The following is a 23,297-nucleotide window of genomic DNA, read 5'->3' as shown; positions in this document are numbered from 1 at the left end:
AAAAAAAAGAAAATAGAAGAAGTGTGGTATGGGATTCATTTCAAGTAATAATCAATAGCAACTCGACATGTTTATGTTGAAATCTTTAATATTATAGATTTTTGGGTCATCATGTGATTTATTGACATTTAGTTTTCACTTTGTTAAAGAAGATTTTGAGTTTAAATATCAGAGGAATTCTTTTGAGTATAAGCGATAATCTAAATTACATGGGAGGTGGATTTCTCACACACACACAACTATGATGTCGTGAGGATTCGAACGTGATATCTCTGGTCTGCAACTCAAGCTACTTTTTCACTGGGCAAGACTCCGTTGCCAAATATCACGGGAATTTTTTTATTTTTTTAAATATGGTTTAAGTTATTTATGCATATTAATGACTTTAGGGGCCTCAAGGCCAACCTTGATCTCTTGTGACCCCAACTTGCCATGGACAAGTAAACAGCTATTGAGGTTTTGTTTTGGCTCAAGGTGATGTTTTGGCTCAAGGTGTGAATGATGTTGATAGTTCATTTATATATGCTCAAATAAGATTTATTTGTATTCTCATTAATTGGACTAAACAAGGCATTAAAACCAGGCACAAATAACATTGAAAGAAAGAGAGAGAGAGATTCGGTGCCAAACTGGCTCTTGGACTTAGGTACCAATTTGGCTTTTAGACCAAGCAAGCCATGGCACACATCAATAAGCCAGTTTTGCATTTAGTAAAAAGAAAATAGATTTAAAGTGAGCACAAACCAACATTGTAGGAATGGTAAACCAACACAAATTTTGCTAATCACCAAAATAAATGAACCGCAAAAATGATCAACAAATTAAAATCACCAATATTCATTGTAATATACTAGTAGTAGCTAATCACTACCACTAACTTTACTCAAACCAAAAATAAATCAACAAATAAAAAAGAAAACTAATTCACTAATCTAAAACTACAAGCCTTTTTCCCCCCCAACTAATTTCATAACTAAGCATTGTTAATCAAGATTCCACCCATAGTTACACCCCTAACCCTTTCTTTCTCCCTCTCTCTCTCTAAACAAAAAGTCAAAAATACCCCCAAAAGAAAAAAATAAAGAGAAGTGTTGACAAAAGAGATGACTTTTATCGACGAATCAGATACTGCCAGCGGCGGTCGCAGCATTACTAGAAACCCAGGTGACGCCAAAGCTCGTCGGAGAATGATCGGAAAAGTAATCTCCGGCGAGACCGTCCAAACCCACAAAGAAATCGTCGCTCACGACCGAATCACACATCCCAAAGAGCTCCTCGTCGTCGTCGTCGACCATAGGACTGCCCTTTTCTTCTTTGAAGCTTTCCATGGTTGTACTCTGAGGTACAACAGGGTCTTCGTCGACGGACGCCGAGGTTGCCGGAGAAGTGGGTTTGGTAGAGTCACTGCCCGTGACGGTTTGCGGCGAGAAGGGCTTCTGGCGGGTGGAGCCGGCGAGCGAGTTGCGGTGAGTTGGGGCCGGGTGGTTGTGCTCGGCCGTGTAGGTAACTATGAACATATTCGGGTCGGATCTGTTCCGCTCCACTTGTTTTCGGGCCATACAACCCTTTGAGCTGCTGCATCTGTAATATCCCCTGTTTTGGTTGAAAGTTGAAACAACATAAAATTAGCCATTTTCCTTCATGGACAATTAAAATGGGTAAAAGCAATTTTATATAAATAAAAAATTTGCCATTTTTATTTAAGTTTTGGGATAAATGAAATGAAATGAAACCCACCCACCTTGGATATGGGGAGCCCTTTATGGGTTTTTGGCCATATTTACGCCATGCCCATATGTCTGCAGAGAGCCTCTCAGCTGGTACTTGGCACACTTTCTTAAGCTGGTTCTTTCTGAAATGGAAAGAAACGCATAAATAACTTAAATTATGGATTAAATAGCGCAATTTACGAGATGGTTATCTCCCAAAGTTGAGTTTTTTTTTAAGTTACAAAGAAAATCAAAGAGAAAAATTGTACCTTTTTTTGGATCGTGGGGTGGTGGTGGAGGAAACAGAATGAGATGATGGCTTGGACTGTTGTTGTTGTTGTTGCTGCTGGTAGTGGTTTTGGTGTTGATGTTGTTGAATGGGATGTGTTTGATCTTTGGGTGCGGTCAGAGGAGTGAGAGAAGTCAAAGGAGAGAGATTGGGTGGTGGTGTGATTTGTGAGGAGAGGGGAGGCTGAGATTTGGGGAAGAAGGGCTTGTAAAGCTCATGCAAGTCCTCTATGGCATTTCTGGGTTTAATGGGATCTGGAAGAGAGAAAAGCACTTGGAATTGTTGTTGCTGTAGGCCAGGCTGCAGAGTAGCGGTACCAAATGAAGAAGAAAAAGCAGGGCTTGAATGGAAGTTTGAGATTTTGAAGCATGTGCTGTTGTTGCTGTTGGTGGTGGCTGTGCTTCTGTTGCTGGTGGTTGTGGCGGTGGAGCAGCCTCTTACCACCGCCTGAAGATCCCAATCGTCTTCCATTTAGAGAGAGAGAGAGAGAGACAAGGTTTCTGAATCTGTACCTTGTGTCTGCTAGCTATCACTGTTTGAGGACAAAGAAAGGAGGAGGCAGACAAAAGAAGGCGCTGACTTTTTATTGGTAAGAGCGAGAGAGGGGGGAGAGAGATGATAAGGGTGTGATGAGTAGGAGAGGAATTATATAAACAATGTATATATAGAGAGAGAGAGAGAGTGAGAGAGGGAGAGGGAGAGAGGGACAGTGGGATTTTATGCACAAAAGTCTAAAGGGGGCCTGAAAACAAGTGGTTTTCCTAGTGAGAGAAAGGGAGAGAGGAAGAAGGCATCTCTATGCATTGTTTTGCTTTTGGAGAGAGAGAGAGAGGAAAAAAAAGGAAATGAAAAAAGAAATTCAAATGGGAAAACTGGTTTTCGGTTTTGGGGTTGACTTGTTCAAATGTCAAAGCGGGTTTTGATTAAGGAAAAGTTCCACACGGTGTATAGCGAGTGGAGCTCGTGAGTTATACCGACAAAAGAAGAAAGAGATAATAAATTTTATTTTTTTTAAATTCAACTTTTTTTATAATAAAATAAAATAAATAAATAATGGAAAAGTGGAAGCCAGTTAATTTGGGCGCTCCTGTCAAAAATGCTTGCTTGGTGGTATTGCAAAGATTTTTTAGTGGGTAGGTAAAGAATTACAAAAGCCTAATTTGCGCCCTCCTCCTCCTGCTTACGTGCCTATCCGTAATCTTGGGAAAATGACAGATTAGTGTTTTTATTAGGGATGTTTTAACATCTAATTAAATTCATTCTGAATCAATCAGTTCAATCAAGCTTTGATCAATTTCCATGATTGTGGCCTTTTATTAAGACCCTTCTAATTTAAGAAACCAATGCTTTGATGCTGCTTTCGCATTCAATTAGGTCTCCAATTCATTGCTGCGGCGCATCTAATTTTACCAAAATTTGTGGTTTGATTTCATGACAACTTTGTTTTGTTTGAATAATTTTCTGTTTTGACAACAAATCAATCATTAAATACCATTTAACTCAATTGAAATTAGATTGGATCCTAATAGTAATTTGAATTTTTATAAATCAATGAACACCCCCCCCTTTAATATAATATGATCATGGTCAATCCTAAATATCAAAATTGACTCATAAAGGATCCCAAAAGACTTTAAATTGTTCATCAATCTAATTTGAAAAGTTTTTTTTTTTATCACTAGGTTACTATTGACCATAACAATCTATGGTGCGACCAATCCTTGAATCATTTGAATGATTGGCATTCAAATTTGTTTCAAATCCCTCCAAACCACAATTGATTTTTCAAGGTCAATGTCGATAAAAAAAAATTTGAGAACTACTTACAAAATGATTCATTTTTAGAGAACGTATGGTAGCGAAACCCTGAAAGTACGAGAACTCATTTATTAAAAATTAAGGAATACAATTAAATGGCATAAAACCTGACTCACTTAACACAACATTCTGAATAAAGTTGGAAACATATCTACCCAAACATAAAAGGATTGCATGATTTAATTAAGTAAAATAGTAGGTTTAAACTTTTCATAATCAATTCATTCCCCCACTTTTAAAGGTGTTTTACCCAATTATTTGATTTTAATTCAATAAGGAAATGTGTTTGTTGTGCTTGTGCATTGGAGTTGTAGAATTCCATTTCTATATCAAAAAGGAGCAGCGGCAGAAGCAGCATCTGTTCTCCTCTTTTTGGGTTTTGATGCCTTTGTTTCTTCTGTACTCTCCCTGTCCCCACTTTCTTCATCAAAGGAGCACCTCCCCACTCCTTAACGCTCGTGACCGGCACATGGATTCTATTTGTTTGGCGGTGCTCTCAAGTTATACCCTCCACGTCTCGCCCGTCCACAGCGAGTTCGTATTTCTATCTCCTTCGAGCGAGTACGGTGTGCCCAATAATGCCGCCATCGAAGAGTCAAAGTCCAAGCGCTGATCTAACGGCTCGACGACCAAAGACAAAGTAAGACGATCTGACGGCTACGGGAGGGGATTCACACTGAGACCACATTGCAATTGTGGATCAACGGCGCAGGGAAGCTGACGTGGCATGACAGCTAGCAATATTTCTTTCTAAATAAATCACGTGAAGGTGCAGTACCATCACATGAAATGTCAATATAACATAACAAATCACTCAAATTATAACACATGTGTATAATCGTTAATACTAAACTTTCCAAGAAGCTTCGACATGCAACATATGATTAGCTATATAGGGCATGACTTCGGTCTCGAGAGATATACTAAGAAGAAATCATTGTGCGTAATTAAAATAACCACATCTTATAATTTGATTGAATTCGAAACACCAACATGTCACGAGTTGTTATTACCTTTAAAAAGTAATTTTCCACTCTTGACAAGTCATAATCTTGTAATTCAATGTGGGTCTAATATCTCTCTCTCTGTCGAATCAATCCAACGGCGGAGGTTGAAGAATTGTGCAGAGAATATACTGAAAAAATGCGGTGATAGAGTGTGACTCACTAAGATGGTGTTAGTGAGTTGAACAAGGTGCATGTGAGGTTGGTGCCAAGACGTGGGTGGCACGAGGCATTGAATTGTAAGCGTGTGGGGTCATTGTCTCCAATGTTAAAATTTAAAGAAATTATGGTGGGAAAAAAAAAAAGACTAAATAAATCCGAGAAAAAACAAAAATAGGAAAAATGAGGGAAGTGGTGTATACAAAGCTACAAGCCCCCCCAACTTTGAGGGTTATAGCAGCTGAGTTAGCAATTTGGTCAGCGGGTTGCCCATCATCCCATTCCATTTGCATTTGTTCTTAATTAATTTAAAACAATTTGATTGTGTTGACTTTGACAATTGGGGAAGACCCAAAGTGGTATAAAATATGTTATCTTATTTTGATCTTTGGTCTAGACGGATAGTCAGATACGCATGCATAGAGGGTTATTTTTCTACATGTTTACTTGATTAGGTATTTGATGAGGAATACTAGATACCTTTATCTTTGTACATTCCCCTCTACATTCTACCATCTCATTTTCATCATGAAATTTGGTTTAATAATCGAAACTGTCTAATCTTTTAGGTTTTATTTTAACTGAACAGTCCCCTTTCCCCCGATCGCTTGTACTAAAAAACCTGTACACTAAATTACCGTATTATTAATCAAATGATTAAATGATTTCCAGCAAGTTTTAATTTTTTTCAGAAATAACCTACAGAGTGAACGGTTTTTTTAAACATAATACAACATTGCAGAATGAGAATGTGAATTAAAAATATATAAAAAAAATTGAAGGTAGCTAGCATTCCCTGTTCAATTTTGACCAAAAAAAACATTGAGATAAAATTCTTGTTTCTATTGAAACTTGACTGATTGGTGTAGGTGCATGAAATCCTTTCCAATTCTTTATCGTTTTCATACCGAACAAGTTTCCCTCCATTATCGATTTCTTTTGAGAGATGGGTACTTGTTGAAGCTCATAAGATCAAATCCAGTTAATCACACCGTCTTTTAGGGCCGAGAAAATAAAGTGAAACCGGAGCTATTGATAATGATGGCTCATATTGAAGGCAGGGGAGGGGAGGCATTTCTAGACTTTGGACCACCCACCACCATCCATCCACAACTTAATTATGACACAAACCTGCCGTCACACACTTTTCTCTCTCTCTCTCTCTCTCTCTCTTTCTCTCTCTATCCACAACACAACACTTGGTAACGTATTAACATTCATACAAAGCTGTGAAGCACTTTGAATGAGAAATCTTTTTTGTGGATTTGGGTTAATATATAATTTTTTTAGTTCAATCTCCATTTTGGGTGGTCAATGGTCAAGGATACACGTAACACGCTAATGACTCTTCTGCTTGTTTGTTTTTATCCATATGGGGTTGTGGATATGTTGAAAGGGATATTGAGATTTTTGAGTTGCTTGCTTGCTATGACTTTGGCTTATGGGTCAAAAATAATAGAGACTTGCAAAAGGTTTGGGGTGAGAACAAGTATGAGAAGCTGTAGCAAGCAACCCCACAACCACAAAAACTTTGATGATTGTTGGGATATTCAAATATCTTTTGGCACCTGTTGTTTCATTTCATCTTTCTTTGGTGTTTTTTTTTTTTTTTTTTTTGGTGTGTGTCTTGGCCCATCCTAAGATAGGCAGATGGTTTTATAATGGGTTTGGCACAAGGACATGTAAGTGAGAGATTATAGATAGATGCCTTTGCTATCAGAGGAGATGGGTAGTCCATTACTAGCCACCTCCCACTAAACTTTCTACATCAATCAATCACCATTTCTCTTGAGAGAGAGAGAGAGAGAGAGAGAGAGAGAGAGCGCACTTTATAAGGAAGGGGTTGAAGGAGGGTGCCTAGCCAGCAAAAATATAGGAGGAAGCCCACCACAAAGGGCGGGGCCATGGATGAATATCTCCATCACTAGCCATAACTTTTTCTTTTTCCTTCATTCCTACATGTGATTCATGGACTTGGGAGTGAAAACATCAACTTGAACTTTGTCCCTTCCTCTTTGTGCCCTTTGACTAATTACAGACAACAGTAGAGCCCTATTATGTGTGTTCTTTTTGGTTTTTTTGATCCAAGCGATATTGGAGGAGACGGGAATCAAACTTAAAAACTAGGACCACTTGAGCTATAAGCCCCAATTATGTTAAAATGAAATATAGTTTGAGCTGAACTAAAGAAACAAGCAAAGCATTCATAAATTCAATCTTTGGCTGTCTTAAATTATTTCCTGAAAGTGTCATTTACAAAAGTCAAACACGGTTACATATGATTTATATCCTCATATTGTCAAATGGAAGTTGCAACCCTAGCAAATAAATTCAAGCTCTAAAATACTACAAATCTTTCAGGTCCTCCTATTTATACCTTCAAAAATATACACTCGACAGAATTTGAAAGAAAAACAATTTCTGTATTCAATTATCTGTCCAAAGATGAGCTCCTTAACCAGACAGTTAATTTAATTTGAATTGGTTCCTTTGCTTGGCGTCTGTGCCTCCAGATGAATTAAACTTGATCTGCCATTTTTCTAAGCTCAGGAACAGCTGGATGAGAATTAAAATTTGGGAGGTCATATCTAATCAGCACACTGATTCGGTATCAACTAGAACTAGTCCACAAGGAACTAAGTCTGGCAGCAATCTTTGCGCTCTTGTAGTCCTCTCTAAGCTCAATAAACCTGATTTCGGATCCAAATCAAAATTTTATCACAACCAACAGAAAACCTTGATAAGCAGCAAACGCGATGAGATAGTGAAAAAGAAATAAATGTCACTCTGACAAAACAACTTCATGCTGAATTGATACTAGTGTATTTCTTTCTGGATGTTTTAAAAAATAAGTCGAGAAATTTGGAAACTTTCCATCAATTGGAAAGCATCCCTCTTCTTTAATTGGAAGAAAAAAATGAGTTTCATGTGTGTGTCTGCTTGTGTGTTTTAAGAGTGTTTTTACAGTCCACAGTTCAATATGTTTGAACTGATACCTCTGTGCATCTTTCCGTATGCTGGGGGTACCCTCAAACAGAGTTGAGAGGCTTTCAGGAGCAACAATAAACACATTGGCCATTCTGCAGAGAAAAGCTCATCATTACATTCAGATTCAAAATATCAAGATGAATAGAAGCTGGAAATCTAGCAATTTCTTGGAAACTTACATGCCCAGCAATTCAAATTTTTCATCAACAGAAGGAGCATTAAAACTACGCACAAATTCTCCATATTCAGTTATGTCACGCTTTAGTCGCAGTCCTCCACTGAGAAAGAAAGAAACAATTAGTACATGTCACGTGATGTGCAACTTTCAACTAATTAGCAGGCCACAAAACATATGAGAAAGTCCACCTACCTGGGATTAAAAGTGAACTTCTGCCAATGATTTAGCAGCCCTTTGTGCAAGCGGTTTCCCTAGTAAAAGTTTTCACCATAATATAAATTCAAATGTGAAGGTGCCAAGATTCATCATCACTATATTATCACTACAAATTCCCTAACCATAGCAGCCAAACCCAAAAATATTGAGTTAATACCACATGCATATTACAATAAGAGTAATGACAATGAGAAATATCATAAACTGCATAATTTTGTTTGGCAATCTTTGTGCATTATATCATAATTGATCTAACACATGCCACAAAGAGATAATGTGAAAGGCCTTGTATAATGCAATTGTTCTGCCTTTTGTTTTTGTTTTTTTTGTTTTTTGTGTTCAAAGAATTTTGATACAACCATTTCTCACTGTATCATATATTAGTTGTTTTCACTGCGTTCACGGCCATGCAATATGCAGTTCACCTTTCAATTACTCAATGAATTCAGGGCACTTGCCAATTATTCTACAGTATTCAATCTAATTCTAAATCTATGACTGCAAAAGAGCTACCATAGGAATGGAATCACACAAATCAAACCACAAATGAACTACTTACTAATTCAGTCAGAAAGGCTTGTTTGTTAAGACCTTCAAGTGCCGTGAATGCCGATTCTAATACACGAGAAAGATACGCTACAACTCTAGACAAGAGAAGAGAGATATGTTATTCAACATCAAGAGACAACACGTCTGTAAGAAAACAAATTAAAATGACAAGTTTTCAGGAGCCCTTAAGATAGGCTTTAATTATTCATCGGTTGTACCTTGTACAGGCATTTGTTGGCCGGTGATCAGGAGCAAATCCATCTTCAGGTGATCTATAATCTGTTGCCTTCTGTTCAGCAGAAAGTAAACGCTCCACCTGGATAGTAGGAATTTCACAATAGGAAAAGATGAGAGATGGAAGAATTAACATAGAGAGCAAAATACATATACAAGAAACACAAGAATCAACAAGAACCAGTGTACACACATGTAGAGCAGCACCTAGCAAGAAAGACAAACCAATAGTATACTTAATTGATACTAAAGGGGTGGAATTATGAAGTATACATGCCTAACCCTAGAATCTAAATAGCAAGTCTACAATTCAATAGCCAACCTCCGCCATCACAGTTTCAATACACTGTTGAAGCCCCTTATATGCAGCACTCTCTGCACTGGACATAGCCGTTGCCATTTCTTCACATGAAGCAGCATGTGCACCATCCACAGGGAGTAGAAGCCGAGATATAGAATTTGAAAAATACTGGAGAGAAAAACGACAATCAATTTTAGCTCTCAAAGCATACCAGGTCATTCCATTCAAAGCAACATTCAAAGCATTTAGATAATGGCAATCCAGAAACATACTTGCTGAACTATAGCCACACTACTACCGCAGCGTTGTACAGCAACCATGAAAGATCTGAAACTGCTTTCACCAGCGGCGGCAGCAGCTTCTGCCTACACATCAGCCATTAATTTAAAATATAACTATATTCTATAGTTCACAATTTAGAATGCAACAAAAAAAGTATATGATAAGGTAAATACAGCAGAAGCAGCAGCAGCAGCTACCCTTCTACTAACGCTAGTGCCGAGCACAAATCTTTCTCTCAAAGCAGCAGCTTCAGTCAGGCTGTCTCTTGCTCGTTCAAGACCTTCTGTTATATATTGACTGACCTGAAAGGTGAAAAACATTCCTGAATTTCTTTCTTAGATAATTGTAAAATAAAAATAAAAACTGAACCTGTATGAACCAAAATTTGATCAAACCCTCTATCTAAGCACCAACTTACTTGGTCTAGCAGGGAAGTGAAGACTGCTTTCACATTTGCTGCAAGGGTTGCAGGCTGTACAACATGTAAAAAATCAATTTGAAAAACTGGTATAATATCTGACACTTTATATAAATCCAGTACAATTCAAACCCCACCTTCTACAAGGACATTGTTTTTTCCCCCTATTTTACGACCCTTAATGAGTTTGCCCATCTCCCAATTATCAGTTTTATATCATCAGCATAACATGCACCTGACTTATGCACCAATGAAGGTGAATTTCCTACTTATCCACAGGGGAAAAAGCTCCTTTTAGCATGATTTTCATACAACTATGTCTTCAAATTCATAATCTCTGTGTGCAGACAGATTTTAAAACATCTCATAACAAATCTCCAATTTCAACATTAAACAAAGGAACTTTGTTAATGCATGTTAACCTGATAATGTAAAAGGAGAAAGAAAAGGTAGACCGCAATGTTGGGGAGAACAGAACACACACTACACTGGAACACTGTCAAAGCAAAACTTAGGGGCATAATTATAAATATGTTTCTTCTAGACTTTAAAACATACTAGGCAAACATTTTTCCCGAATCCTAAGTCATTAGATAAAAGTTGAAAACTCCTGAGCAATCATATGTAGAATCCATTGAAACAACAAACATTACTTGAGATGAAAACAATGTGCATCTGGTAATTGCTTCTTCATTCCAACGGACAAACTCTGTCACAACAGTGACAGATATTTGCTGGTGGGAAGATGCTACTGCAGCCCCCTTTGAACGCCCGATTGTTCCACTTGATTCAGATATTTGCTGGCTTTCAGCACGTAGTTCTGCCATCTACAAAGAGTAATGCATGTTATGGATTGTTACCACCAACACAGAATGAGAGTTGAAGCTTGGTCAAGAGATGATGCATTTGATGCAAACCTTAGCTTGATATAGTTGTCTAAGAGAGCCCTGCTCATGTTCAGGATATCCATCCTTGTGAGAAGAAAATAGACACTCTGTGAGGCCTGCACCATCAGAGGAAGTTTCTATGAAAATCCCTGAGTAGATAAGTAGAATGAAGCAATTCCAACCAAAGCAAAATGAGGACTGACTGAATGCAAACATTCTCACCAAGTAAGACAGTACAGGTAAATATTTGTTGGCTGTGAGCCTAGGATTTGTTAAACAATGGCAATTTCTGCTATTTTAATAACTAAAAACATCTTTTAAAAAAAGGGCAAAGTCCAAGTACATTGGAGGCAAAAGAAACCCAGTTAGCTAGAACCCCGCAGTAGATTAACTCAACAATACAAGAAATCTAAGTTTCTTAAACCATATCAGGCATCTTGAGTGATGCCTATCTTTGTTTCCCAATTAATCTTTTCAGTGCCAATTGCTCCAAAACACAATCCACAAGCCTTTTCTTTTTGGCTAAAAGCCATTATCCACATGGTTACCTTATATTAACCATTAGTGCCATAATAGTCACAAAAGTACTCTGCATTGAGAAAACAACTAAATAAGAAGCTAGATCTCAAGTTAATTCATTACCCTCGACATCCAAGTCACCACATCCCACAGCTCGTAGGTCTCTAGCAAGTTCTTGTGTCTTCTCATACGCCACTGCTAGCATTCTAAGATACTGTAGCCTCAGGTCAAATACAAGTTAAAGGAAGAACCGATTGTTAGTTCAGAAGCATTTAGTGTGCAATAAAGAGAGGAGGGAGGGAGGAAACAGCCATAGTAAATTTACTCACTAGTAGAAGTCCGCCTTCTTCTATAGGAGGTACATTCACCAGCGATGGCTTAACTAATAATTTGTCAAGTAGAGCAGTAACTCTCTGCTCTAAAACTCGCTGCACCCAACGTAAGAAAACTAGTTATAAAGGTGAAAAAAAATCAAGAACACAAAAGGCGTCATTTTTCGTCACCACCCTTAATCAACGTGTAGGCTTACCAATCCCTTCCAAGCCTATGTGTTATATAAACTAACACTGCAGTCAATGCATCCAGATGGGATGTCTTGATTGCAAAGGGTTAGCCCAACGGTTTATAAGATGCATGACAGGCTTAGAAGGGGGTGGTTAGGCTACAACTGGGTGAAGTGTGGGGAGCAAAGATACACTCTTGCAAAAAAGATAAAAAAGAATAAAATAAAGTAAAATCCTGGTTGGTACCTGAACTAAGATTGACATAACTTCATTAGGAGAAGGGAATACAGCCATAATTGTTGCAGCTTCCTTGCGCACAGTATCTGCAATAGAAACAAAGATATAACAAATATATTGAGGAATATAACCTCTAATCTGGATCAATGGCATTTTTTAAACCTGTGATTTCTTTATATAAAGAAGAAAGTCCACGAGCAACATTGCTAGGACTAGCCTGTGAACCCTCATCACCAAGAACCAATCTGGTATCTGCATTCATGACTTCCACGTCAATAAACATTGGACGTGTTGCCACATAATGTTGCATGGCACTAGTGCCCCTGTTAAACTGCATTGCAATTTAAATAAACAAAATAAGGCAAAGGGATTTTTCTAATGAATGAAAGCTGTAAAAATATCTGATTCACTATGAAATTAGAGCTTGAGAGAGAGAGGCCAGGAGTTTTGGTGTTAAAATCTAAGAATATCATGATCTATTAGGTCTAAAAACAATTATTACCTGAGATAAAATTTTAGCACATTCTGCCATGGTTGACAATTCTCTTCTCTGTGATGCAGCATCAAAACGAGCTAGCAATCTGTTCTCCAATTCTATTAAGAAGGTAAGAAGAAAAAGAACTTGATTAAAATCAATCACCATAATTTGTAAGGGACTCCGAACTCTTTCCCACCCAAGCTTTTAATTTCTAGGATTCCACATTTTCATATAGAATCATTAAGAAGGTACTCCATTAGCTTTGAATAAAGTTTTTGGCACGGTGACTTCAAAAGATAGTGTGGAGACCATAGTCAATTTCCCAACGAGACATAATATTTTTGTGACTACATACATACCATTGCAGTAGTCCTGAAGATTAGCAACTGCAACTTCTAATCCTCTGCTAGCTGTTGCATTGCCCATAACTGATGGTACAGCTATACCTTGTCTTCCAATATCTTCTTCAGCAAATGCACCTAATATTGACAGAAGCATTATTATTGCAATGAAGAGAACTTTTACTACTCCTAAAATCCATTTGTAAACGAAACTTATTTACCATAAGCAACAATCACAATTTTCTCCCCATTGCCAGGATATTGGATGGTATTATCATAAATTACAAGTCTGTTCTTAAAAGATATCACACTGACATTATCAGTTTCTTCTACAACTCTATATGGTGCTAAACACTCTTGACGGAGGATGGTAATTATTTGCATACACTCATGAAGTCATATCTACACAGTCGGATATTGGATGGTATTATCGTAAATTACAAGTCTGTTCTTAAAAGATATCACACTGACATTATCAGTTTCTTCTACAACTGTATAGGGTGCTAAACACTCACAACGGAAGATGGTAATTATTTGCATACGCTCATGAAGCCATATCTACACAAGTCGGATGCAAATTTAATCTGGTTTCATTCACCTAAGAACATTTCATGAACATATCTTGCAAACGAATCACAACTACTGGCTACCCCCCAGTGTCTTTAATACCCATTTCCAGAGAGAGAGAGAGAGAGAGAGAGATGCTCATAAATAGTGTGCCTTAAAAAATAACTACAGATTTTTTTAGATGATAATGCCATCTTACGCAGTTTCTGGGCAATTTTAGCAGCCTCTGCAACACGACTATCATCGGAAAATAGGGGTGAAAGTTCCATTAGATCGCCTGGGCTGCTATTAAACTCCATCAAGTACTGCAAGGATTTATGATAACATGGTGTTAACTTATTAAAAATAAAGGTTAGCATATAATAAATGGACCCTGACTACCTTTATGAGCTCTATCGTTTGACTAGCAGTATCCCGCTGAGCATCTGCACTCTGACAAGGAAAACCCACATAATTACAAACACAAATTAACAAAGAGTTAAATTGCACAGTAGAAATCATTATCAAATACAACTTTGGACATTAAAGCATATGCACTAGCAACCAAGCATAGGACAAACTTCACCTGCAGATGATCTCCTATTTTTGCAGCAGTCTGTCCAACACTTGATATACGAGAATCCAACCTGGCAAAGCTACCAAACAAGCCGTCTACTCCTTTTTCAAGCTGAGAAATAACATGCATAACTAATACAGTCAAATTTGTGATTCACTATTCAATTCAGATTCATCTAATGCTTTGAGATTCAAAGCACTTTTGGACTTTAGATTTCTCACTTTGTGAAAAATACGTTTTCACTTTAACATTGGTGGAAAACCATGTTAAAAAAGCAAGTTAAAATAGTAAACAATCGGTTTTATCAAACAATAACGAGAAGCATATATGTTACTTCCATGGAATTCTTCACATATGATACTGGTTGCAAAAGGATAGGTGAAAACTACAAAAGGCCAGATGCAACAATTTCCATATATTTTCAACAGGGAAATGTCATTTCCAGCTTAGAGAAATGCATGAAGTCCAACCCCAACATCCATGTTGAGCTCTAACGATGATAGTCTGAGCTCTGACAATAACATTTCCCAGTTGAAAAGGACTGCTGCTCCTTCGAGTACAGTGCGCGAAACATTTTCTGAATAGAATAAACAGTAAAATGTATGCCCTCTGCTAACTAACCTCAGCAAGTGTCTTGCGGTGCTTAGAGTCTTGTACAGAAACCTCCTTCTTAAGATTGTTAAGTCTTCCATCAATCTTCAAGGGTAAGAGGAGGAAATCAACAACTTCAGAAAAAATTGAAATGACTTTGTAAGTCCAAAACCTACGCTGTCACAAGGCATACCTGTTTCTGGAGATCAACCAACTCTTTGCAAGAATCCTTGAACAGAGATAAGATCTTATCTACTTCTGGAAATAGAGGGTCTGACAGTCCTTGCGCAAACTTTGCTGCATCCGATGGTGCTCGCATATGTCCGTTTGACAAACCATCGTTCCCACCGATGTTGCTATGACCTTCAGATATATCTGTTTCTTCTTCTTGAAAAGATGGGAGAAGATCATTTACCAGGTTCCCAAACAATGCATCAAATGAAAACTCCCCCTGCAAATTAAATCCCAAGGAATTTCAATCTTTACTTTACATTAATGCCCAAGTGCATCATTGGTATACTACAATAGTTACAGAAGATATATGATATATTTTGCAATTTTTCACCTTAAAGTCGTCTATGTCCAAGATGAGTGGAAGTGAGCTAACAGATGAAGATTTTGAATGTCTACTGCTCCTGATTCCATCTCTACTCTCTTTCATCTAGTTCAAGAAAAATCAGCAGTGAAGCACAATCAATAAAGTCGCCATTGGAGCTCACAAATGATACAAGCAACATCCAGCCAAAAGTTCCATCCATTACAGACATATTAACAGCACTCCTCAATCGAGAACCAAAATTTTGTTGCTCAAATCACAAAAATAACCTTAAGACGTCTAATAAACCCAACTCTTGAGCAAAACATGAATGTGCATGTTTGCTAGTCCCATGAAACAAGAAACGGGCCTTCTATACACAACATCTCATCAAGGGATATCTTTAATGTCAACGGAGCACACTACTGAAAATTTTGGAGCCATCATTGTTACAAAATGAATTTTCAAAATCCCAGAAATGGAAACCCTGGAGCACATTATTTCCCGTTCAACAATGATCATTTTTCAATTTAATTGCTTAAAAGTTCAACTTTGAAACCATGATTCAGATTCAGATAAAAATTGAATACATTACAGAACAAATTAAAGTAGGAGCAGTCCAAGAAAAAAAAACAGCGATTCATTACTAGAAACATATTATAGTACTCAAAAATTAAAACAAGGTGAAGATAATGAATGTTGTCTAAAATTACGATACAAAAGAAATGCATGTTAAAATTTATGTTTATTCAAATGAAAAACAGATGCTCTAGTTTGATGGCGTTTTCAGCTGCTAGATTACTGGAGTTGGTGACTCCGTTTCCAATTTTTCATCATTTAGCTCTGTAATCTCACCAGCCAAACTAATTGATCAAGAAATTACAAAATTTACCATTGGATTCAAAGCTCCACCATCCCTATATTCAGAGCTCCAATTGTCACAACAGACTCTCTAGAATTTGAACCCCCAAACATTACAGAAATTACTGAACAATTCTACCATTTCCTCACACTCTAAGCAAAAATCAACAACTACTGTTCCTAATTTGGACGCTGTAAAAATTAGAAAAAGAAAATCCAAAATAATTAAAAGCAAATCGGAAAATGGAAAGTCCACCTCTATGCGAATCCACTGAGCGAGAGAGAGAGATAGTAGCAGAGAGTTTGCCTCTTTCTTCTTTGCTTGGTCTGGTTTGGGTTAGATCGAGGGCGAGAGCGAGAGAGCGAGAGAGAGAGAAGAAGTTCGTGAACGAGGACTACAATGAATATTCAATAACTTTAGTGACCATTTTACCCTTCCACTGTGATACAAACGGTGTAATGATTAAGGGTAATTTTGAGAGTTTGAATGCATCTAAAAAACAAGCTGGAAGCATAAGCATTGTAGCTTTGATTTTTTTTTTTTTTAATTGTTTTCATACGCTTTCTATTTGGTCTGCTGTTTCAATTTGATTCGCTGTTGACCACAAAAAAAAATGATTCGCTTGCCTCTGCCCTCACAACATTCCTTTTCTTTTTCTGATTAAGAAAAACATTCCCTTTTTCTTCCTTTTTTTTCTTTGTTTTAGTTGGGCCAAACGAAACCCGTTCGAACCCTAACCCGACTTTTGAGTCCGAATTGTGCAAGAAAATGCCCGAACTAAATTTCAATTCAACCCTAAGAAATTTGAGTTTGGGTTGAAATTTATTAATTAAAATATTTTATTCTTCTTTCATGTGATATTATAAAATTTATTAGTTACATGTCTTTCCTATTGTCAAGGTTAGTTATATATCTTATTTTAAAGTTTCTGAATATGTAGTTGTTGATGGATTATGGTGTCATGGTTGTGTTTATATGTAATGTTATCCCATAATAATAATTCTTATGCAATGAACATAAAGGAAATTATACTTACTAACAAGTTATATCATCATCATCATCATTGTTTTAGTATTTTTAGTTGATAAACCATGGAGGGTTGGAGCCTCCTCTGATTTCATTTCCTTTTATTTATCGTATTGAACTAGTTACGTGTGAGATCTAATATGAACTTAACTTGAATCCAACTCAAGTTGTTATATGTGAGAGTTGGATTCAATAATTATCAACCTAACTAAAACTCGAGGCCGAACTCGAGCCAAAGCAACTTTTAAAATGGACACTACATTTCAATTTGTTCACGTTACTATCCAAACTTGTAAAATGTTATCATTTTAAGTCTTATGTGTGTATGATCATCTATTCCTTTTTTATTTTTTGGGTAAATACAAGTGATAATCTAGGCTTAGGGGAAGGGGGTTCTCACACACACTAACAAAGTGCCATGGAGATTCAAACCTGAAACCACTGGTATGCAAGTCAATGACTTTTTCCACCAGGTTAGACCTTGTTGGCCCTTTGTTAATTACCAATGTGGCAAGTATGATACTCAATTCCAAAAACAACAAGACGACACCTCATCATATCGTTAAAAACATTTTTGTATTTATATCGCCCAATTTTCAGTCAAACATAAAGCTCACCTCCCAAAAATTTGTTTGCATCCCAAATTATGGTTGTAATCAACATCTTGAATCCTAGCATGAGACGCTAGGGTATGGTCTCACTGTCTTTTAAAAATGAGCCTCGCACTTGTCATATAGGCAATTAACGGAGGAATGAAGTCATACATGCGAAATGTTCAAAATGATAAAATTTAAGGGCTTATTTGATAACCGTTTCATTTTTCAGTTTTTAGTTTTTAATCTTCATCTATATAGATAAAGCAAAAGGCAGAGAATGATGAAACATTCAAAATACCAGAAAATGCCCTTGGTTAATGCAAACATTAAGAATTGAAATTATTAATTAAATGAGGATAATATGGTAAATTCACACTTTTTCATATTTAAAAAAATAAAAATAAAAATAAAAATCAGATAATGGATCCTATTTTTATGGAACACAACTACCCATTGTCTTTTTTAATTCTAAAATAAATTTATCTATATATATAAAGCAAAAGGCAGAGAATGGTGAAACATTCAAAATACCAGAAAATGCCCTTCGTTAATGCAAACATTAAGAATTGAAATTATTAATTAAATGAGGATAATATGATAAATTCACACTTTTTCATATTTTAAAAAAAAAAAAAAAAAAAAAATCAGATAATGGATCCTATTTTTATGGAACACAACTACCTATTATATTTTTTAATTCTAAAATAAATTTAAATTTTTTTTAAAAAAGCCTCTCGCAGGCGCCGAAGCGCGTGCTAAGAGGCTAGTTTTTAAGAATTTGAAAGCATAAAACTTGTTTGGTAACCAATTTTTGTTTTCAAATAAACTGAAAATTAGAGAACTAAAAACTGTTTAAAAGTTGTTTGATAATTGATTTTAGTTTTTCAATTTTATGTAGAACTTGGAAGTGAGATTTTTGGGGTCAAATTGTGAATTTGAGATCATAGAATGAAAGTGCATGTTACAAAGAGTTTGTGACATTTTTCAATGAATTTTTTTAGTTAGGATGATTTTTTTTTGTGCTGATTTTCTCACTCCTCTTTTGTCCACTTACACTCCCTTTTGTTTTTCTTAATTTGGAGACAAAGGGGAAAAGGGAGGAGAGATGGCTCTGCATGTTTTAGATGAGGGTATTGCCTAAAAAAGATGGTCTTGCCCCTTGATTTCACAGAACAATTGACAGACTTAAAGGATAGAATTGTTTTAATACTAAATGGAGAGTTGGAGGATTATTGAAATGAAAATTGTAGTTAGATGAACAAAATCAAACTTGAACAATAGCTGGGAACCATTTCTGTTTAAAAACCCAAAAAGTTAACATGGCCTGCACGTGAGCAGTGCGTGCACCAATTGTGAACATATGCATTTTGGGTGCTTTGGTTTTCCCCTCCCTCCTCTTCCATCTTCTCCCGCTCAGTTCGCTATGTTTTTCAAATTTCGCTCCATTTTCCCGAGAAAATCATGAGAGAAATAAAGCGAAAGCTTGAAACCTCATAGCAGAGACTAGAGAGATGGGCGATGCAGATTGCAATAGCTGCGCCAAAACCATTTGTTCAATCTGTTACGAAGATCTCAAGCCCATTGTCGAGGATCTCCAAGTCATCACCATCTGCGGTCATGTCTTCCACGAGCTCTGGTATCTATCTCTCTCCCCTCTCCACATATGTATGGATATAATGTGTTATTATTTTCCCTAATCTCAATGTATGCATTGATTGGAAATTAATGTCAAAACGGTGACGTTGCTATGTGAAACCCTAGTCTGCAACAGTGGTTCGAGTACTCTGCGAGGACGAAGAGGTACACTTGTCCGGTGTGCAAGCAAAATTGCAAAGAAAAGGATGCCGGTCGACTTTATTTTCAGTCGGTGGGGGACTCAGCGGATCCCAGTCTCACTCAGAGGCCGATTAACCAATGCGAGGAAGATCCCGTGGTGTTGCGTCGAGAGGTGAAAAGGTTGGAGGTCACGGCGCTAGGGCTTCGTTCGGCTTTTGATCTTCAGGGGAAGGAGCTTAAAGAGCTCAAAGAGCAGGTATTGGATTCTCATTATGCATTGTTTGGCTTCTGAGAAATAGGGGGAAGAACAAAGAAAATGACTTAGAATTTGAACTTTGGTAAATTGGTGTTCTACTATTTGAGTTCGATTACACATTTGGATTAGTTTGTTTTTCCTTTTACGGTACCTTTGGAAATTGGAGAAAAGAAATAAAGCACAATAGTTATAATTTCAGCTAGAGAATTGACTTTGAATGTTAGATGATTTGTAATTTGGTACTATTCTGTGATTTGATAGTATAGCTTGGCTTAACTGGGAATTTAAAACAATGGAAACATAATACTGAAAAGTTTGTTTCCTTTTCCTTCATCAGAAGGAAAATTAGAAACAAATGTTGCAAAAGTATGAGGAAAGTTCCCGAAATTTTGTATTATAGAAGGTTATGAGGTTTATTGCAAGATTGTAGCAGCTTTATGTGGTTCTGATGAGGAAAGTTTTATTTCAGCTTTGTCTATGCAAGGATGAGGCAAAGAAAGAAGCAGTGTTGAAGAATGAAGCCTTGAAACAACATGCATCCATGCAGCAGCAGCTTCATATGAAATCTGAGGTAAACCATGAACTTTGGTTCTTCATTAAATGCATTTTTAAATAGTCATTTATTGATTTTATAAATCTGATAAAGTGGTAATTTTTTTGATAGGCCCTTGATAAATCGACTATGGAGCGCTTGAGGTTGCAAGACAGAAACATGGCATTGGCCAAAGAGCTTGCAGCATTCAAATTGTGAGTGGTTTCACTATGAGCGGTAGTTTGTCTAATGCTTCTTTGTCATTTTGTTAATCAGAAAACATAAGACTTACATCAAACCCACACATGCTTTGACTCTCTAGCCCAAGCCAAGGGCTATTATGTTATAGGCAATCTAATCTCTCAAATACTTGTTTTCTTTTGTGCTCCTAACATGGTTATGTGGGTTGCAATCTAGGGTATCTGATTTAGATCTGAATGAAGATGAGGTTCTAAAGCTTTCCACTCTTGGTAATGGGGCCAACACCAAAGACACGATAGATATTCTAAGAAAGTCCTTGGAGATGAGTAAAAGGTCAGCCATATAAATCTTATCTTGAAATTTACTGAACCTTTATGGATGGAGCAAACTGTTTGACATTTGCTCAAATGCTTCTCTCTCAAGTGATTTTAAGCAGTGGTCACTTCTCATTTCATCCTTCTATACTTTGTTTCTTTCTCATGTTTTAATTTACATTATTTGCTATGCATATTTCTCATAGGAACTACAAAGAATTGATAAACAAATACAATGGTATTGCACGAGAAACTCGTGAGAGCAAAAAACTTGAGAAGGAGGCTAAAGAAAAGATTAAAAAATTGAAGGTAAGTTTGTGATGAGATGATCTGAATATCAATTGATGAGTGGAACCTGATCTAAGTGATTTTGTGGCCATTATCAGAATAGGGTACAAGAACTAGAGATGGCTGTTGAAGTAAAAGATAATGAAGATTTGAGGGATTTAAAAGCTTCAAAGAAAACTCGGGGTGAAGGAGTTATGCAGAATGGTGTACAATGTAACTTTAAATCAATGCCTGTCAACAACTCATCTGAAGATCAACGAGAACATCTGTATGCTCCCAAGCGTAAGTTGAATAAGACTGAAAACTTGGAAAATGATCTACTGTGCCATAGGACAACAGAAAACTTCAATTTCTCTGATCATATGGATGCAAATTGTACCAAAGATGGTACAAGGACCCCTGCATATGATAAAGTAAGAGATGCCTATTCTTTAATAGATGAAGATGCTTCAAAACTTTCCACAACTAAGCATGGACTTTCAAATCTCAATTTGAAAGAACAAACCTATGACGGTGTTGCTATCCAGAAGTGTAATCGGTTGAGGTCAGAGGCAGCTTCTGATACTAAGAAAGAAACTTCAGTCATTGGACTAAGCAATCTGGTTGAGCCTTTCGGTTCAATAACTGGTACCTCTAAGAATACTGCCAAGACCCCTGCTGCTGATATGGCTGATGTCGTGATTCTTGATGATGTTGAACAAGTTCAACCCATTTTTAACATCAGAAAGGAGTCTCCTATCCCACAACCACTTCCCAGTCCAGGTATATTATTGATGCATTTTTGAGTTCGACTGGGAAATGCATCATGAAATGACTCTGAAGATTAGAAAAACTTAACTTTGTTTTTGTTATTTATCTTCCAAATGCAGGGGATATATGTTTTTCTGGTGGCTTGCTTGGGCCTGATGGAACAAACAGATATTTAGGTAAATGGTGCAAGCGGGGTCTGAACAAGGGATCAGAATCAAGTGCAGATACTGGTCGTTTGATTGCTGTAGGAGCTGACGGAAGAGGTGGTAGAATCAAGGTTTTGAGATCTTTGAATCAATTGACAGTGGTGGGTTTTATGTGCTTGTTTACATTTAAATTAGTTTTCTCTAATTTGACAATGTTACAAATGTTAAGCATGTCAATATTTTTGCTTTTGCAGGATAATAAGGAGAATTCATCAGGGACAAAGAGATGCAAGACTGGAGCTAAGACAAACAGTTCGCAGTCCCAAGGGTGCTTGCAAATAGAACACTTCTTTGGAAGGGTTGGCAACTAATCAAGTGTTTGAAGGTGCGCAAATTTATGGCTTTGCAATGTTGAGTTACATGAAAGAGTAACGAATGGTAGAAGCAAATGGATTTTGTTAGTTCCTATTTATGAATTGGTTTTTATTGATATTCCATTTAAAATTATTAATTTGATTTTTCTTTTTTTTCAGTTCGTATAATCTAATCCGTCCCTTTGTTGTCCTACGCAGCCGAAGACAAACCCTACGCAGATGTCCAGAAATATCAGTGGTTACTATTTAAGTTAAGAGAAAAGAAATGTCTTGAACGATTGCTAATGGGATTTGCTTCTTCCGTTCAAAATGATGCGTCTTCTTGTAAAAAGTTTCTCCCGTTTTGTTGTCTATAGCATAACTTGTGTGCCAGTTCAAAATGAACCAGGGTGCAGGTTTCTCTTATGGCCCTTGGACAAATCTCAATACAAAATCACTTCAATGACCCTTCTGCCTTGCACGAATGCCATGATGCAAGAGTAAAACAAAAGCATCCCAACATTATTTTAATAACGCAACTTAAAACTAAAGACAATTAATGATACTTGTATATTACTCAAATTTCCATTACTTCCAAATTGTACTCTTATTCCAAGCAAAGGAAAAAAAACTTGTATCCTTTTTTTGTTTTTTTTTTTTTTTTTCGCCTTTCCCAGCGAAGTCTTCTAGTATATGATATATCCCTAGGTTCTTTCTTTTTTATACAAATCTATTTTTATAATTCTATATTTTAGCGACAACAAAATTATGCCGCTACAATGAGTTAGTCACAATCAAGTATTGAATTCATCACAAATATGGGGAATCAAATTTAGGA

The 23,297-nt window shown here is 36.8% G+C and overlaps 3 protein-coding genes across 5 annotated transcripts; 1 reads left to right on the top strand and 2 right to left on the bottom strand.

Annotated features, from left to right (window-relative positions):
- Positions 1-810: 810 nt before the first annotated feature.
- On the bottom strand, positions 811-2,676 carry WRKY22 (WRKY family transcription factor). Its single transcript, XM_088248371.1, has 3 exons — positions 1,979-2,676; positions 1,742-1,852; positions 811-1,593 (listed from the first exon to the last, which is right to left on the bottom strand). Exons 1-3 carry the CDS (start codon positions 2,467-2,469, stop codon positions 1,122-1,124), a joined length of 1,074 nt encoding a protein of 357 aa, XP_088104497.1. The 5' UTR covers positions 2,470-2,676; the 3' UTR covers positions 811-1,121.
- A 4,510-nt stretch (positions 2,677-7,186) lies between these two features.
- On the bottom strand, positions 7,187-16,635 carry SEC10 (exocyst complex component sec10). 2 transcript variants are annotated; one of them, XM_021952310.2, is made up of 25 exons: positions 16,477-16,635; positions 15,390-15,485; positions 15,018-15,275; positions 14,855-14,929; positions 14,243-14,344; positions 14,059-14,109; positions 13,877-13,982; positions 13,129-13,248; positions 12,794-12,885; positions 12,454-12,622; positions 12,301-12,377; positions 11,881-11,979; positions 11,675-11,765; positions 11,063-11,148; positions 10,799-10,972; positions 10,146-10,199; positions 9,901-10,029; positions 9,718-9,810; positions 9,467-9,613; positions 9,129-9,226; positions 8,921-9,005; positions 8,338-8,396; positions 8,147-8,245; positions 7,976-8,059; positions 7,187-7,669 (listed from the first exon to the last, which is right to left on the bottom strand). In XM_021952310.2, exons 2-25 carry the CDS (start codon positions 15,483-15,485, stop codon positions 7,591-7,593), a joined length of 2,523 nt encoding a protein of 840 aa, XP_021808002.1. In that variant the 5' UTR covers positions 16,477-16,635; the 3' UTR covers positions 7,187-7,590. The 2 variants fall into 2 exon arrangements, with proteins under 2 accessions (XP_021808002.1, XP_021808003.1); XM_021952311.2 differs by having other exon boundaries at positions 9,925-10,029.
- Positions 16,636-19,154: 2,519 nt separating this feature from the next.
- LOC110751735 (RING/U-box superfamily protein) lies at positions 19,155-22,927 on the top strand. Of its 2 annotated transcripts, none has more exons than XM_021952241.2 (10): positions 19,155-19,479; positions 19,605-19,875; positions 20,345-20,446; positions 20,540-20,622; positions 20,825-20,941; positions 21,129-21,231; positions 21,309-21,972; positions 22,080-22,267; positions 22,361-22,491; positions 22,640-22,927. In XM_021952241.2, the coding sequence occupies exons 1-9, from the start codon at positions 19,355-19,357 to the stop codon at positions 22,475-22,477; spliced, it is 1,770 nt and encodes a 589-aa protein (XP_021807933.1). In that variant the 5' UTR covers positions 19,155-19,354; the 3' UTR covers positions 22,478-22,491; positions 22,640-22,927. The 2 variants fall into 2 exon arrangements, with proteins under 2 accessions (XP_021807933.1, XP_021807932.1); XM_021952240.2 differs by having other exon boundaries at positions 19,157-19,479; positions 22,679-22,927.
- Positions 22,928-23,297: the final 370 nt, after the last annotated feature.

Source organism: Prunus avium, chromosome 2 (genome assembly GCF_965620075.1).
Source record: "Prunus avium chromosome 2, drPruAviu1.hap1.1, whole genome shotgun sequence".
NCBI lineage: Eukaryota > Viridiplantae > Streptophyta > Magnoliopsida > Rosales > Rosaceae > Prunus > Prunus avium.
The sequence above is the reverse complement of the archived record's forward strand: the minus strand, read 5'-3'. Positions and strand labels throughout refer to the sequence as shown.

What these genes read in the sequence shown, in the direction of transcription:
- LOC110751735 (XM_021952241.2), top strand. Translation starts at nt 19,355, where the DNA reads ATGGGCGATGCAGATTGCAATAGCTGCGCCAAAACCATTTGTTCAATC. An exon ending in AAAAGATTAAAAAATTGAAG is followed by an intron (nt 21,232 to 21,308) that starts GTAAGTTTGTGA and finishes GGCCATTATCAG; the next exon opens with AATAGGGTACAAGAACTAGA. An exon ending in CTTTGAATCAATTGACAGTG is followed by an intron (nt 22,268 to 22,360) that starts GTGGGTTTTATG and finishes TTGCTTTTGCAG; the next exon opens with GATAATAAGGAGAATTCATC.
- SEC10 (XM_021952310.2), bottom strand. Translation starts at nt 15,485, where the DNA reads ATGAAAGAGAGTAGAGATGGAATCAGGAGCAGTAGACATTCAAAATCT. An exon ending in TCACTTCCCTGCTAGACCAA is followed by an intron (nt 10,030 to 10,145) that starts GTAAGTTGGTGC and finishes TTCACCTTTCAG; the next exon opens with GTCAGTCAATATATAACAGA. An exon ending in GTGTGGCTATAGTTCAGCAA is followed by an intron (nt 9,614 to 9,717) that starts GTATGTTTCTGG and finishes TTTTCTCTCCAG; the next exon opens with TATTTTTCAAATTCTATATC.
- WRKY22 (XM_088248371.1), bottom strand. Translation starts at nt 2,469, where the DNA reads ATGGAAGACGATTGGGATCTTCAGGCGGTGGTAAGAGGCTGCTCCACC. An exon ending in ACCCCACGATCCAAAAAAAG is followed by an intron (nt 1,853 to 1,978) that starts GTACAATTTTTC and finishes TTTCCATTTCAG; the next exon opens with AAAGAACCAGCTTAAGAAAG. An exon ending in AAGGGCTCCCCATATCCAAG is followed by an intron (nt 1,594 to 1,741) that starts GTGGGTGGGTTT and finishes CAACCAAAACAG; the next exon opens with GGGATATTACAGATGCAGCA.